At 42.3% G+C, this 15126-nt stretch overlaps 1 protein-coding gene and 1 non-coding gene across 3 annotated transcripts in view; one reads left to right on the top strand and one right to left on the bottom strand.

The window, feature by feature from the left end:
• Window positions 1-3826: 3826 nt before the first annotated feature.
• trnai-uau (transfer RNA isoleucine (anticodon UAU)) lies at window positions 3827-3920 on the bottom strand. Its single transcript has 2 exons — window positions 3883-3920; window positions 3827-3862 (listed from the first exon to the last, which is right to left on the bottom strand). It is a non-coding gene; the product is annotated as a tRNA-Ile (tRNA).
• A 6296-nt stretch (window positions 3921-10216) lies between these two features.
• myocd (myocardin) overlaps window positions 10217-15126 on the top strand; it is a 62401-nt gene continuing 57491 nt past the window's right edge. For both annotated transcript variants that reach the window (XM_058621294.1, XM_058621298.1), the window contains exon 1: window positions 10217-10348. In XM_058621294.1, the coding sequence (XP_058477277.1) occupies window positions 10246-10348 (103 nt within the window). In that variant the 5' untranslated portion in view covers window positions 10217-10245. The remainder of the gene's footprint in view (window positions 10349-15126) is intronic.

The following is a 15126-nucleotide window of genomic DNA, read 5'->3' on the forward strand; positions in this document are numbered from 1 at the left end:
AGAATAATCCTTTATTCATACACACAGAGAGTGAGCGAGTGAGCGAGTGACCACAGCAGTCTGTGTCTATAGCAGCAGAATAAAGTCAGGATAGTTGGCAGCAGCAGCAGCAGCAGCAGCGAGTGAAGTGGTGAAGTAATAGTTCCTCCTCATCGTCCACGTGCCACCGCCTCTCATGTATCTGAAGTAAGTTGTGAGGAGTGGGGCAGGATTATCAGGCGTGATGGATTCATAGAAAGCGTGTTTTTCATAACACAGCAGCAGCAGCGTGTGGTGAACTGTGAGATAATAACACGTCGTCTTGTTGGAGATTTCTGAATCTCATGACGCTGCTGCTGCAACATTCCCGTTAATATCTGCTGCTGCTGCTGCTGCTGCTGCTGCTGCTGAAGTGTCTCTGGGACGCGTTCCACTGTTTTCTCTGTGAAAAGCGTCCGTGGCTTAATTCCCGCGCGTGATTGATGTGCATAAAGTCAGCGGAGCTAAACAGTTTGAAGGAGGCGACACTCGAGGCGCAGCTGCAGAAACATGTCAGGCTCCTCACTTACGCCTCTCGCACTAATCACTCAATTCACACATTTAAAAAAAAAAAAAAATTAAATGTAAAAATAAACACTTAATTATTATTATTGTTATCTGCAAACTGAGACGGTACAGATGCTGACGTTTATCAAATGTGCACTGATCTGCACAAAAAAGCACAAAATCATAGACTTTATATGTGAAAAATATGGTGAAGTCAATCAGGAAAAGTCTGACTCAGTTTGTTTGATCCGCCAAAGAACAAAATGAAAGTCCTTATTTCACTGATTTTATTAAAGATTTTTAAAGATTTTCTGAATTAACCTCAGATCAGTATCAATAAACTATCGTGTATTGTTCTTATAATATACAATGGTTTATTGATCTTACTCTCTCTACATATATGTATATGTATATATGTATATTGTAAAAAAAGTACATAAATGTACTATGTTCTTACAGTATATATATTGTTCAAACAATCCCCGCTTTTCACCTTATAGTGTGATAAATTAAAACAATGAACATTTCCCGTTATAAAGCAGTACAGTAATATACAATGACGTACAAAATCTATAGTAAGAAAAAAATATAGTAAGAACGATAAGATTAAGATTTTGCATTGTTTTCAGAATCCGTCTAAAAACTTCCTGTTTTGAAAGAAAAACAATAAGTTCTAAAATCCATTGGTGTCTTTTTTTTAAAACATCCCAGTATCCTCGTTGTTAATAAACCGAACAATTGAATCAGTTTTGAAGTCACAACACTCTTTCATGTTGCTCTATTTTCACGACGTGCTAAAAAACCCCAGAGGTAATCGTAGCCGCTCGTTGTTTATTTGAAACATTTGACCTTTGAACTTCCTCCGACGCTCTATCGGCCATAAGTTACCTCGGCTCTGTGTGTATGCGTCAGCTGTCACACGCTGCTTTTAAGGGCCTTCTAGACTAAACCACTGCTGGTCATAAAAAAGGTAGAAGGAACCCAAAAAAACACTTGGTTTGTTTAATGCACTTTCAAATGAATACGTTTAATAATCCCACGTTTGGTAATAAATCCGGCGACGAGCTGAGGCTGAGGAACGACGTGAGCGTAAACGCTGCTTTATCTTCATGACGCGTTGTTTTGTTTACATTCTTTTAAGTGGACATGAAAACTATGAGTTTTTATATCAATGAAACTTGATTCCACTCGAACAAGACAAGGTACTTTTCTACCCAGACCTCACAGCAGCTAGCAGCTACTAACTAGCCGCTAGCCCCACTCACCAAAGGCCAATTCCACAACCAGTGCACAGTAGCTGCTAATGACAAACATCAGTGCTACGGCTAAAGCTAGCTAAAGTAGCTGCTAACATTAACCAGTGATGTGGTGAGGTTTGTGGCAATAGTAGTTGCTAAAGTCAAATGCCAATACATAGCATCTGGCTAAAGTTACTCTTAAGTGAATGTGGTGTAACAGCCGCGAAAGGCAAATGTTGATGCCACTGCCTCTGCCCACAATAGCTGCTTATCTCAAATAAATATGCTACATGTTCTAGCTACAAAACACCAAATGTAGATGCCACAAAATGTGGTTACATTAGCTGCTAACATCAAACACTAATTCTACAGCATCTGGCTATAGGAGTTGCTAACATAAAATGCTGATGTGAGGGTGTGTGGCCACAGTAGCTGCTAATGTCAAAACCTAGTGCCACAACATCTGTCTACATTTCCTCATATTGAGTTATCTGGCTACATTGGCTGCTAATGTTGAACATCAGTGCTACAGCATCTGGCAAAAGTAGCTGCTAACACCAAACACTGATTCCACGACATCTGGCCACAGTAGCAGCTAATTTCAAATGGCTATAACACAGCATTTTGCTAAAGGAGCTGCTAACGCCAGACACCTATGCTACTGTGTCTGGTTACAGCAACTGCTACATTAGCTGCTAATGTCAAACATCAGTGCACTGACACCTGGCCACAGTAGGGGCTAACATTAAGTGAGGCTGCTAATGTCAAGTACTGATGCCATGCGGACCAGCTACAGTAGCTGCTAACAACAAATACTGATCCCGCAACATTTGGCTACAGTAGCTGCTAATATTTAATGCCAATGCTATGGTGTCTAACTACAACAGGTGCTAACACCAAATGCTAGTGCTACGTAGCACCTGGCTACATTAGCTGCTGACATAAAACCCTAATGACATGGCAACCATAGCTGAAATAAAGTATGTATTTTAAGCGAAGTTAGCTTTGCCTCTCTTTTTTCTTTGTTTTTCTTCCAGTTCTTTGGTTTATTCTTGTTTTAAATGTGAGTTCTGCTCAGTGCTGTAACGCTGTCATGCTTTATAAATCCACTAAATGGGGGATGAAAAAAGCCACTTGTATCTCCTTCTCTCTCTTTTTTCTTTTCTCTTTTTTTGTTGGATAGTTCTTCAAAAGCGCGGCTCTGTGTTTACAGGTTGAGAATGGGGGGGGCGGGGCTCAGGGATGTGGAGCCTGCAGTCTTTTACAACGTTGTCTTGTCTGTCACTTGACAGTGGACACACGTTACACACACACACACACACACACACACACACACGCCCCGCACTCCGCAAACAGCCCTGTTCTATTTTCCGTTTGAAAAATCCCAGGGGTCACGGTGCGTCGTCTGTGACTGTGTTGGCTGAAGCCAGATGGGGGTTTTCCTATAAACAAGTGTACAGGCAGTATTTATACAGGCCGTGGCACCTGACGCCATAACACTCATGACACTCTGTTTAGTGGCCAAAGTTGCCATAAGTCACTTTAGGAGAATTAAGTAAATATTTTCATTAGGGCCGTGCCATTGTTTATTATAGAAATGGCAAAAAAAAGATCTAAATCTCGCCAAATCCTTTGTCGAGAGAATCGTCGGAATGAACAACGTGACGCGCCGCGTACGCGGGGCTGAGACCTTCTTCATTCTCCGCAGAGTTTATTTACTTTCAAACAAATCCACGGACACCACCTGTCTTACAGTAAAGGTTCAACATGTTGGCCGCTCGAGTCTCGAGATAAAAAACTGCTGCGTCTCCTTCAAATCACAGACGCAGGACTGTGTTAGGTTTTATTATTATTATTATGGATTAAAGGGATAAGTCACTGTTTTTTAACACTGGTAAGAATGGTGACTTTACTCCTTCACAGTTCCTCCTGCGTGAGGGAGATTTTGGAATTTTAAGGAGAATTTGGAATATTGGTTTTCAATATTTTTGGTAGATTATTTAAATACACAGTTAAATCATTATTTATATCAAGTTTTTTTAACTATCAAACTGAAGCCGTTTTGCTCCAGGTGAGGCTCGAACTCACAACCTCGGCATGGCTCTGCAGGTTACTGCCGTATAAGTAGCGCGCGCTGACCGATTGCGCCACTGGAGCCGGTTTCCTGTCTTTAGTTCCCTCTAACACAGTTTTCCAGCATGTGTTGGACGTCGCGCTCAGGACTCTTCTAATGCAACACTCTCTGACCCTCTGTTGGAGAAAAATCTGAAGCTGTTAAATGAAGGTAAAAATCCTGCTTCAAACCAGTTGACAAAATGGTTCACCAACTTAAACCTATGCCAGTTCTACAATATCTAAAGAGTATGTTTGTCACCTTATTCCCAACATGAGCCTGTATTTTCTCACTGGAAACGTTGCTTATTCCTCCTGCACCAAAGTCCACGGAGAAAACAAGTGTTTTTTTACGTCACAGAGTTCAAATGGATCATTTTTTGATTCTCGGCATTTAAAGTCCTTTATTTGGACTTTTGTGAGTGACACAAACTGACCACACGAGGCAGCACTGGACCAGCAGCCTCTGTGTCACCGTGAGCTTGGTGTGGGGAGAGTGAGCAGTTTAAAAGCAGCTTGGCCTCAGCTCCGCTGCTCCTCATCACAATGTGCAAAACAAATGTTTTTAAGCAGAACTCGGGAGGGAATTATCTTAATGAGCTCAGCTGGAGGAGGATCACCCCCGTATTGATTCCAGCATAAATTCACAATCACTGGTTGCAAATCCTGGACCCAGCCCAACACAAATAATCTCACAGGCCTCCTGTAAATCTGGCCTGGTCCTGGGCTCGGCTGGTGGTCACTTGTGGACCCCGCAGAGTCTAAGAGAAGCACGGGAAAGAGACATGAAATGCAGATGTGAATGATGTCCACAGTGAAAGACACAGCAGGACTGATGAGAGGATGATGATGATGATGATGATGATGCAGCTCCAGGGGCTGAACGTGTGAATCTTTGGCTGCTGCGGGGAGATGAAAACATTGTAATTCACCGTGAAATACTGCAAAGTCAAAACACAACAAACACTTGATTACGGGAGAAAAGGAGCGACTCACACAAACGCCGCGTGACGTCATCCGCGCACAAGTTCTACTATAATAGGAAGTGGACTACCAGTAACCCACAGCCCACCTTTGGTGTTCCTGTAATTTAAAGGCATATTTCCCCCCTAACTGTCCCTGTCAAACACAGGAGATGAGATAACCCGTCGTGTTTTACAGCCTCACACAAGAGTTTTTTGTCCCGTTTCATTCCATAATTGTGCAAAATGAGCAACGACGTTGACGACGAGGAGGGGAAAAAAATGTGAGGGTGAAGAAGAGTTAGAGGGACGAGGCTTCATTAGACGGAAAATCAGAGTTGTTTTTGGTTTGTGGACAAAAAACAAGACATTGAGAAAATCATCATCATCGTTTCCAGGTTTGACAAACACTGATGAACATTTTACTGAAAAGTATAAAAAAATAAAATAAAAAAGAATTTTTTTACACTCACATAATCAAATCTACACACGCAGCATCTAAAAAATATGTGTTTTGCTCTAAGACTAAAGTTTGTCATCCCACACCAAAATCAGCATTTTTAGCCGGTCTGCTGGTAAACCCAAATCAAGAAGACACAAATGAACACATTTGGCATTTGACTATTATTATATAATTGAGGCAGCAGTGTATCAACAACTCATGTCAGCCGTGGTGTAAAAACGCTTCTTTTCTCTGTGCAGAGAGGAAAGTTTCCTTGTTTTAAATATATAATTAATATTTTAAAGACTTCATGGACTCATGCAGGTGTAGATTGTATGAGGTGAGCTTTTCATTAAGTGTGGTTAAAATCATTTTCCCCTTTAAGACGATGCATCTGAGCCGAGAAGGTCACACGGCGTCTCACAGCGACACGTGTTTTTATTTCCCTGCATCACTGACAAAAATCTACAAGAGTGTGACATCACACACACAATAACTTAAACGACTTCATAAAGATTAAACATGGAGAAGATAGAGGAGGAATTTTTTTGAAATAAGAGCAGATAAAAACAAATGTTTTTAGGGGGAAGAATCGATAAGCAGACGACCGTTAAACGTGAGCCGCTATCGCCTCATCTCCACGACGCGCCGAGTGCCACGTGTCAGATAAAATCCGGGCTTTATAACCCCGGTCTCTTTTGAACGCAGACCCTTTTTTCTTCTTTCCATCCACACTCAAAAAAAAAGCAGATTCACCGATTAACTCCCATTGAACTTCATTCTCGTCCAGCTCTTTGTCTGCGAGAAAGACAAAGCCCCGCCCCTCTGACTGTCGGGGCGCTGTCACTGGCGTATAAATCAGCAGAGTGGGGTTCTGTCAGTGTCTGGGTGGGCTGCAGCACCAGGCCCATCAGTTAAGGCTTCATTAAAGCGGTTGGTCCTGACGCTGCGCTGGAGGAGTCCCAGTCTCCTCCCGAGCCTTTTAACAGACGCCGGTGATTTACCGTCACTGTTTGTCCTGTTTCTGCGGTAAATGCTGATGTTTATGTGCAGCACGGCGCTGCCTCACAAACGCTTCGTTCTGTCACCGCCTGTAATCTGTGTGTCAAGATACGGCCTGAGCAGACGCAGCGGATTTGTTTCTTAGAAGAAGAGACTCCAAGAAAACTGCAAAACTACAGTTAAAGTACACACACGGCTTTTAAATAAATATCTATTTTGACTTGTGATTCATTTTTATTTCAGTAACATATTGAAAATAAATGTTTAACTTTCTGATATTTGCTGCCAGTGCTGCCACACGGACACTAGCCAGGGTTCCCACAGGTCCTTGAAAGATCGCCCTAAATAGACATGCGTCACTAATTATATTTATCATCTGGAGTCTTCTCTTCTTCACACGTGAGACGATGGACTTGTAGATTTGTTGGAGAAGATTCTCTTCTCATCTAAGAAGCTTCTTCACTTCTGAGAGTTGCTGGTGAAACGTCTGTAGGTTCAGTTTGTCCTGACAACAGTCGTCGGCCTAAATGAAAAGCAGAGTTCTTTCATAGTCCGAATAGAAAACGCTCCCATCTTAAGCTGTATCAGCACATTCTAGTCCTTGATTTTAAGGGAATTGTGCCTGGAAAGTCCTTGAAAAAGTCCTTGAATTTGATGTCAACCAAGGTGTGGGGACCCAGGCTAAATCTCACTTGTATCTCCCCTGATAAAAATCTCAAGTCTACGGGATCTTAAGAAAATGCCTGATGCACTTTGATGCACTGCAACAGGAGCTGCCAGTCAACTGCTGCCTCGTGTGGTCACTTTGTGTCACTAAGGTAAATCCGAGTAAAGGATTTCAAACCCCGAAGTTACAAAAATAACACATTTGAAGTGACTGAGGCAGCAGTGCAGTGGATGGAAAATTGATGTTTTTCTCAATGGACTTTGGTGCAAAACCATAAAAAAAACTCCCCAGTTTCCGACCAAAAAAACGTCGTCTAATGACGAGGAAATAATTGGCAAACACATTCTCCAGATATTAGGGAAGACTTCTGTCCTGTAGAGAACATGTGAGTCCAACCGCAGGAGTTCTGAATCCTCGATCTGGGTTTTTGGGTTTTTGTCGTTGCTGGAGCCAGACATTACAAATGAGGGCAGATCACCAGGCGTCCCGCTGAGACTGGGCAGCGATTGGCCGACATGTGGTTGCCAGATTTGACTGGTTCTGTCTGATGCACTGAGAATAACCTTGAGTTACTGCACTACAACACAACACTCGGGAACGCTCGTTCCTTTGGCCAAATCAACCTGGCAGATCGCGGTACGTCATTAATCACGGGTCCGGCGTTGAGGTTTCTCAGATGTAGGCTGCTGTTGGGCCGTGACATTTTGGCTAAGTGGGGAGAGCAACTGGAGCCTGGTTAAAGGAGGGATGAGGACTCGTCCGTGTGGCTTATATCAAAGTTTATATCAAAGAAATAAACCTGAAGACTTTTAGGTGCAGAGATTGAGGCCAAAGCACAAGTGTCTGAAACCTGGATTAGCTCGTAGAAGTCTGGAGATGTTTTGCATCAATATATTTAGCTCATTTCCTTATTTATTACTTGATTTTATCAAATTTAACAGTTAAACATTAACATTTAATTTGGTAGGCGACTCACTGAGCACGCCAGTGTGTGCAGTGCTGACTTTGACGTCGTTTGAGCGAGAAATGTAAGCGATATCGGTAGAAATGTGGTAGATTTATCACTAAAGGAGACGCTTTTCATTGAATTGAATTTTGATTATTACAGTGTCATCATTTCAATATCTGTATAAATGTAAAAAAACACAACTTTCAGTAATTATGACTGTTCAAACCCAACAGAAATACACACAAATGAACTTAAAAACACAAAAATATCCACAAAAAAACAGGCACATGCCATATTTAACAGGTACTGCACTAGTATTTATTGAACAATACTCACGGTTTTGATTAACTGACGAATGAAAAATGGTCCAGCACAGCTTTAATCGTCCTGAGTGTCCTCAGCACATTTCTATCAACCTAACACTTGAGTGTAAATCTCTGCTGTTTAATCTCATAATAATATGTTTTACATCACTGTAAAGATTCTGCTATAAAACTTGATCCCCAACTACTGGAGGAGAAAAAAAGAAAGGTTCCTGTTTTCCTTAGGCCTCAGAAACTTTTATGAGCGTTTTATAGTCGACTCTCCAAACAGACCTTATTAAAGAAAACAGAAATGTATGTTTGCGTCGCCCTATGGTGAAGACCTCAGGGGATGGTGGACTGCAGACCAGGCTGCTGGAGATCCTGAGCAACTAAGGCCTCATTTTTTTCCTTGTGGGGGCGCTATACAGCACCAGAGTAGATGTGTTTACCATTAGTTCAAGAGATAGAGAAGGTGTAAACTGTAAAAATAAAAGATGAGCTATGTTTTATGACCAAGTGGAAAGGGATCTCGTCTTTTGCCAGGTCAAAAAGGGCTTGGGTACCCGTGAGCAAGGTACCCAAGCCCCATTGGGTGCTCCTCAGTGACTGTCCACTGCTCCTAATGCTAGGAAGGTTTTTAGTAGAGGAAGGAATTTCCCTACAGGGATGAATAAACTAATAAGTAGAAAAACATAAACATGGCAGTCTAACATCTATCTGATCAACATCACAACAAAGAGATGCAGCTGTTAACTTATGTCTATAGATTTTGAACGGCCTATTTTTCTCAACTTTTTTTGTCCATTTTTACTTGCGTCTTACATCCCAAATGTTATCTCCGTTACTGCCCTACATACCTCAGTGCGTCTTTTGCATCAGTATGGACGTTTATATGCAATACTTCCTCTAGAGGGCAGTGCTGAGTACAAACAAAGCTAACCTCATATCGATGAGGTTAGGTAAAGAGGATTTCACGGCGATGAGGAGCATTTTCATGATTCCGGCTCTTGTTTTGTCGTCTGACTGTTGGACTGTTTGGCTCCATACTGCCCCCATGATTTCCAGTGGTATTGCTCCGTTTCGTCCTTGCTCGCCGTAAACTCGATTGCAACAACAGACGAAATGAATGGTCTCCGTTCATTTCCTTCTCTGTCTTTTTGTCCTCTAAAATGTCCTAAAATAAATGGTCAAAAATGCGTGACCAAAGGCGGGACCAACTTTTGATTGACAGCAAATACACAGGTTTAGGTTTCTGTCACAGAACAGTGTGTGGCATTTGTTTGGCGATATAGCCCATTTTCTTTTGTACATACTGTATAATACATCCATCCGTCTTCTACTGCTTTATCCTTCACATGAGGGCCAATCTCAGCTGACATAGGGCCAAAGGCGGGGTCCCACCCTGGACAGATCGCCAGTCCATCACAGGGACACAAACACTCACACCTACGGTCAATTTAGCGTGCCCAAATTTGTCCTCTGCTGGGAGGAAACCGGAGAACCCGGAGGCGAGAGTTTATTTGTTTCAATTTTACAAAATTATTGTGTGTCTGTGTTAAATAACTGGGCCAGAATGGGTGATGTTTTGCAGCCTGCGTGTTGAGAACCTTGTAGAGCTGTTGAAACATCTTCCATTTATTAACATTGGGACAGTGGCTGACGGAGAGATGAGTCCGCGAGGTCGAAAGTGCAGCTTACGACTCGGTAAACAAAGCGGCACGCGCTCCGCCGTCCTGCCACGAGCCGAGCTCGGCCTCTGAGGAGGAAAAGCTGGAGCTCGCGCTGCGCTCTGCAAACACTAACATGGCCGCTCTCCAGCTCCCGGAGAACCACAAACATCCAAATGGCTTCTTCACTCTGTCTTTCCAGCTCCTTCAAACTCAATTATCCTTCTGACCGTGGAGCTGTTACAGCTGATCGTCAGAGTCAAGTGCTCTCACTCTCATCATTAATGGCCCTTTTTTTTCTTCTTCTTGTCTTTGGCAGAGAAGCAGCGGTGGCCCCTTGAGGAGATGTTGTCCACCGGTGAGTGACGTGTGAGTCATGAAGGTTCGTCGCGGTGACTCAAAGGGTTGTGATTCTTCACCACTGAGGACGAAGCAGCACGTGTTTGAGAAGCAACATCCATCAGCAGGAAGCACAGACGGTGAGCACTGATTCTATTTATCTTCTGGAGTCTTCTCTTCTGTAGACGTAAGATCATGTGATCAAGTTCTTCAAAAAGGTGGATGAATCAGTAGAACCTGGACTTCCTCTTCCTCTGGTCTAAGAACAGGTGCTTGAAAAAAAAAACAACGTATAAAGAACCTGCATTTCCATGTATATGTATATATAGATATATATATATATATATCTATATATATATATCTGTACTGTATATAAACAAGTGCTTATCTTTCATCCTCTCCGGCTCGGACCTGACGCGGCCAAACATTCACAGTTTTCTAGGGCACTAATGGTTTGTTAGAGATGATTTATGGAGTCGTCGGACTCAATTAGAAAAAACAGCGAGTAAAACACAAACAAGTTCGCCTCAGTTTTAGAACAACACAACGTGTTTGTTATCGTTAGAAACTTAAGAAAAGAAGTGCGGTTTTTGTTTTCTTTTCTTTTCAAGCAGGTGAATGAGTGAACGTGGCCAGATTCAACAAATCAAATCCATCTGATGATTATTTTTTTTAAATGCCACGGGAATCACAAGGTGAAAATATCCCAGGAATTCCTGTGATTTAAGGCGGTATTTTTAGACCCATCACGTTTTCTCCCCCCTCCCTCTCCCCCCCGCTCTCTGAGACCTGACAGACTTTTCCATGATGTCATGACGCGGAGGCGCGGGAGTGAGAGGTGAGTGAAGAGGCAGAGGAACATGAACTGAACTTCACTCATTCATTTTTTAAAAAACGCTCTCTGAGAGCGGACGACAGAGAGGACGACGAAGATGATGATGATGATGATGATGAGAGGGTTATCGTTTCTTCACCCACTCGACTCAAGCAACAAAAGCCACTTCTGCTCAAAAAGGTTGTCGTTTTGAAACAAGAGTAGAAATGTTGAGACATTTTATTCATTTTGATTTTGAAGAGTTAAACAAACAACATTCACACACAAAAACATATATAAAAATGGTTTATTTATGATTAGGTTTAACTCAAAACCTCTGCTGCAAAGTTAAATTGTAAAATAAACCACTCACTCACTCACTCATTTACTCACTCACTCACTCACTCACTCACTCATTTACTCACTCACTCACTCACTCATTTACTCACTCACTCACTCACTCACTCACTCACTTACTCACTCACTCATACATTGAAACCAAATGCGTGGCTAATTTTTGCATTACGCTATTTATGTAAAATTCAAGTTTAACATAATTCGGTGACGACGCAACCTGTAGATTCTCGTCTGATGCTAATGCTACAGCTAACTATATTTATCCTAGAATCATGTGACACAACTTTTAAAGTAGTCCCGCCGGGCGACACGGGATCTAAACACTGCGAAAAACAGATAGAGTCATGTGACTTGTATCTCATAGATTTTATCAGTTGTGTGTGAATGGCTTGAACAGATGTTGGTTTTATTTCAAAGTTACGTACTACAGCTTTAAATGAATATATATATGTATGTATATATATATATATCAAGCACTTCACATTCTGTATGATAAAACCATGCATTTACTGCAGATTTATGAGATCATTTATTTGTAAAAACCTGAGTCATTGTTGCCAGTCGTCATCCATGACTTGGCAGTTTTTTGGCTACAACAGTAATAATTTTCAGAAACAATACTGTTATTGTTTCTTTGGCTCTTTTCGTCAAACAGGAAGCCTGTTACAACCCTCTTTTTTATTTTATTATTATTTTATTTTGCTCCTTTAATGCGTGAACGTCTCATGTGTCTGCTGTTGGAAAATACCAACCCGCGGATCACGGCCGATCACAGCGCGGCCTCGTCACGGATGAAATCTCAGATGAGTGTGTGCGAGCTTTTATTATGAAGGGACGTAATCGGCGAGAGTCAAAACAGTCCGTCAGCGACGACTAAACACCAGCGATACCGGTTACACGTTACAGCTTCGAGCTTCTCCACGTCTCTGTGTTCGTGGTCAGAGCGTTGATGTCTTGTGTCTGGACGTTTTCCAGTAAGTTTATCACAGCAGGGAGTGAGAAGTGATATCAGATATACGGTTGATGTTTGCGATCAGGCGGAACTCTGTGGCCATTAACGACACTCAAACTCAAGCGGTTAACAACTGTGAATATGTTGTGTTTCTGCTCCTGGTCTCTGTTCTGTCTCTACCTCACCTGCTCTTGTCCCTTCTGTCCCCCCTTCCTCTCCTCTGTCCCCCATTTTTTCCTTTCACCACAACCTGTCTTGGCACATGGCCACACATCTTTGGGTCTGGTTCTGTCAGAGATTTCTTCCTGTTAAAAGGGAGTTTTTTCTCTCCAATGATGGAGCTAACAATTATTTTCATAATCGATTATTTGCTCGATTATTCGACTAATCGTTTCTAGTCAATAAAATGTCAGAAAATGTTGAAAAATATTGAACAGCGTGTCTCAAACCTGGAAATGATAATGTTCGCAAACCAAAATGACTCAGTTTGAATGATTTCTTTGTTAATAAGGAGCAAATAAACCAGAAAATATTCACATTAAAGAAGCTGAAACAATCAAGAGAAACTGGTTTAAATTTTTTAAATCCCTTGAATCGAGATGCATATAAGAATCGATGTTTTTCGCCACCCCTACCCCTAAAGTAAACAGTCTCTGCCAGTTTCAGTCACTGAGGCGTAGCTACTTCATGTCTCCTCACGGTGGCGCTGCTCAAATGAATGAGGAGAAACTTGGGTGGAAGTTACCTGACCTGAAGAAGGGTGAGTTTACAGCTGGATAATGGTGGAGAAAACTACGTTATGGGACGTTCAATACATAGACTTTATGACCTTTGCTCTAGAGAAATCCTGCACTTTTAACTTTTCACATACGATTGTGTCGCAATCACAGAGTCGTTGTATCGTGATATTATTGGTATCGTGGACCGCGTATCGTATCATGACGTACCCTGTGATTCCCACGCCTACATCTTACCATCATTGGCAAACACAGGACGTGAGACAAGTATGTGACCTCTTGTCCGTCCATCATCTCTGCTGTTCATCCTTTAAGCGTTTGCGTGGGAGCCGGAGCTTCTTCCAGCTGATATGTCGTGAGAAATGTTGAACATGGATTCACATAAATCACAGTTCTGACACATAAAAGTCACGTAGAATTAGAGTTTGGTCTGTGGGGGGACGTTCAGAGGACCTGGAGAAAATCCATACATCCATAAAATCCATAAGAACTTCATGCACACAGAGTTCAAATGTTCTGCACCAGAAAGCTCATGATACTGAAGCACTGTATCTTCTTTTTGAGGCTTGTAGTGAATGAGTGTGAGTTTTTGTGAATAAAACATTTTTGATTTCAGTTTGGCTCAAACATGATAAACCAGATATCCATAAATCCTCTATAACGCTGATCCTTTAAGGTCTGCAGCTGTTCAGGTACAGTAGAATCGTGTTTGCCACTGTGAAAAGGAAGTTGTTAAATTATTTTCCAGAAAATACTAGTGATGGAAAACAGCACTGGGAAAAAAAGTAAAAGCTAATATTTCTGTTACATCTGATGGTCAGTGCACTGTGTCATCAGTTCCACATGTTCCTCCAGCATTTTGAAAGTTCTCCATGTTCAGGGCTTGAAGGTTCCAGGGTCATGTGGACACCAAACGTACCCAAAGCAAAGTTAACACATCTATCTGTAAATGCAAGGAACTTCCACCTAACTGTCCGACGTTTGCTTGACAGGCTTCAAACTTGTCAGGTGACTCACTAAGGGCACCAGTGTGTGCGGCGCCAACTTTGACATTGTTTGCGGGGGGCCTTTCTACCAAAAACACAAAAAACACACATTAAAAATCAGATACACTCATTTTATAATGTAAATGCTGAAGTGTGGATACAGATGTAGAGTAGAGTCCCCTCTTAATCTGACCCTTAATCTGCTTGTTTTTGGACTGTGAGAGGAAACAGAAGGACCTAATGAAAACCCATGAATTACTCAGAAAGGCCTCAGTCCAACCGAGGATTCAAACGGAGAACCTTCTTGTTTTGAGGCACCGAAGCTACATTACACTTCAGTTTGTTCTCTAACCCATGAAGATTATGAGTAATGGATGAGCAGAACCTAGCAGCTAGCCGGTGTCTGAACCCAGCAAACAAACTTAGCTTCGAACGGCCATTGATGAAACTCTCCTGCAGCAATGAAAGGGTAGAAGGGAAAAGGTAAACTACTTGTACGTTGAGTTGCAGATCTTGGACCACATTGCGGGGCAGTGGCTAGCATGGTTGCCTCACAGCAAGAAGGTTACTGGTTCGAATACCAAGGGCCATTCTGTGAGGAGTTACCACAGTCCAAATATTGGGCCGCTAGGGTTATTTGGACCCCCTCGAAGGGGCCGTCTCCTATTCCCGTTTCTCACAGTTTCTGTTATTATATCTGCAACATGTACAACGTTTTCTTCTCTGTATTTGGTGTAACGTTACAGCGCCACTACAGTCTTGGCATAAGTACCACAGCGCTTTGAGTCATTTCGGTGGTTAGGGGTTCTGTGTGGACGGAGATATTTCCTGAAATGATGCCGTGTTTACGGGGGAACTTTTTGAAAACAGCAAAGAAAAAGATTATCTATGTTTCCACGTGGCCTAAATTGACTGTAGTTGTGAATGGACTCCAGGGTGTGGCCCCGCCTCTCACCTGGGATTGGCTCCAGCCCCCCTGACGAGGATAAAGTGGTAGAAAATTCAGATCTTCAGGTGGACTTTGTGGTCTAAAGAAGGGAGAGTGTTCAGGTTCGGTGGCCCCAACACCACA

Source organism: Solea solea, chromosome 21 (assembly GCF_958295425.1).
Source record: "Solea solea chromosome 21, fSolSol10.1, whole genome shotgun sequence".
NCBI classification, from domain to species: Eukaryota; Metazoa; Chordata; class Actinopteri; order Pleuronectiformes; family Soleidae; genus Solea; species Solea solea.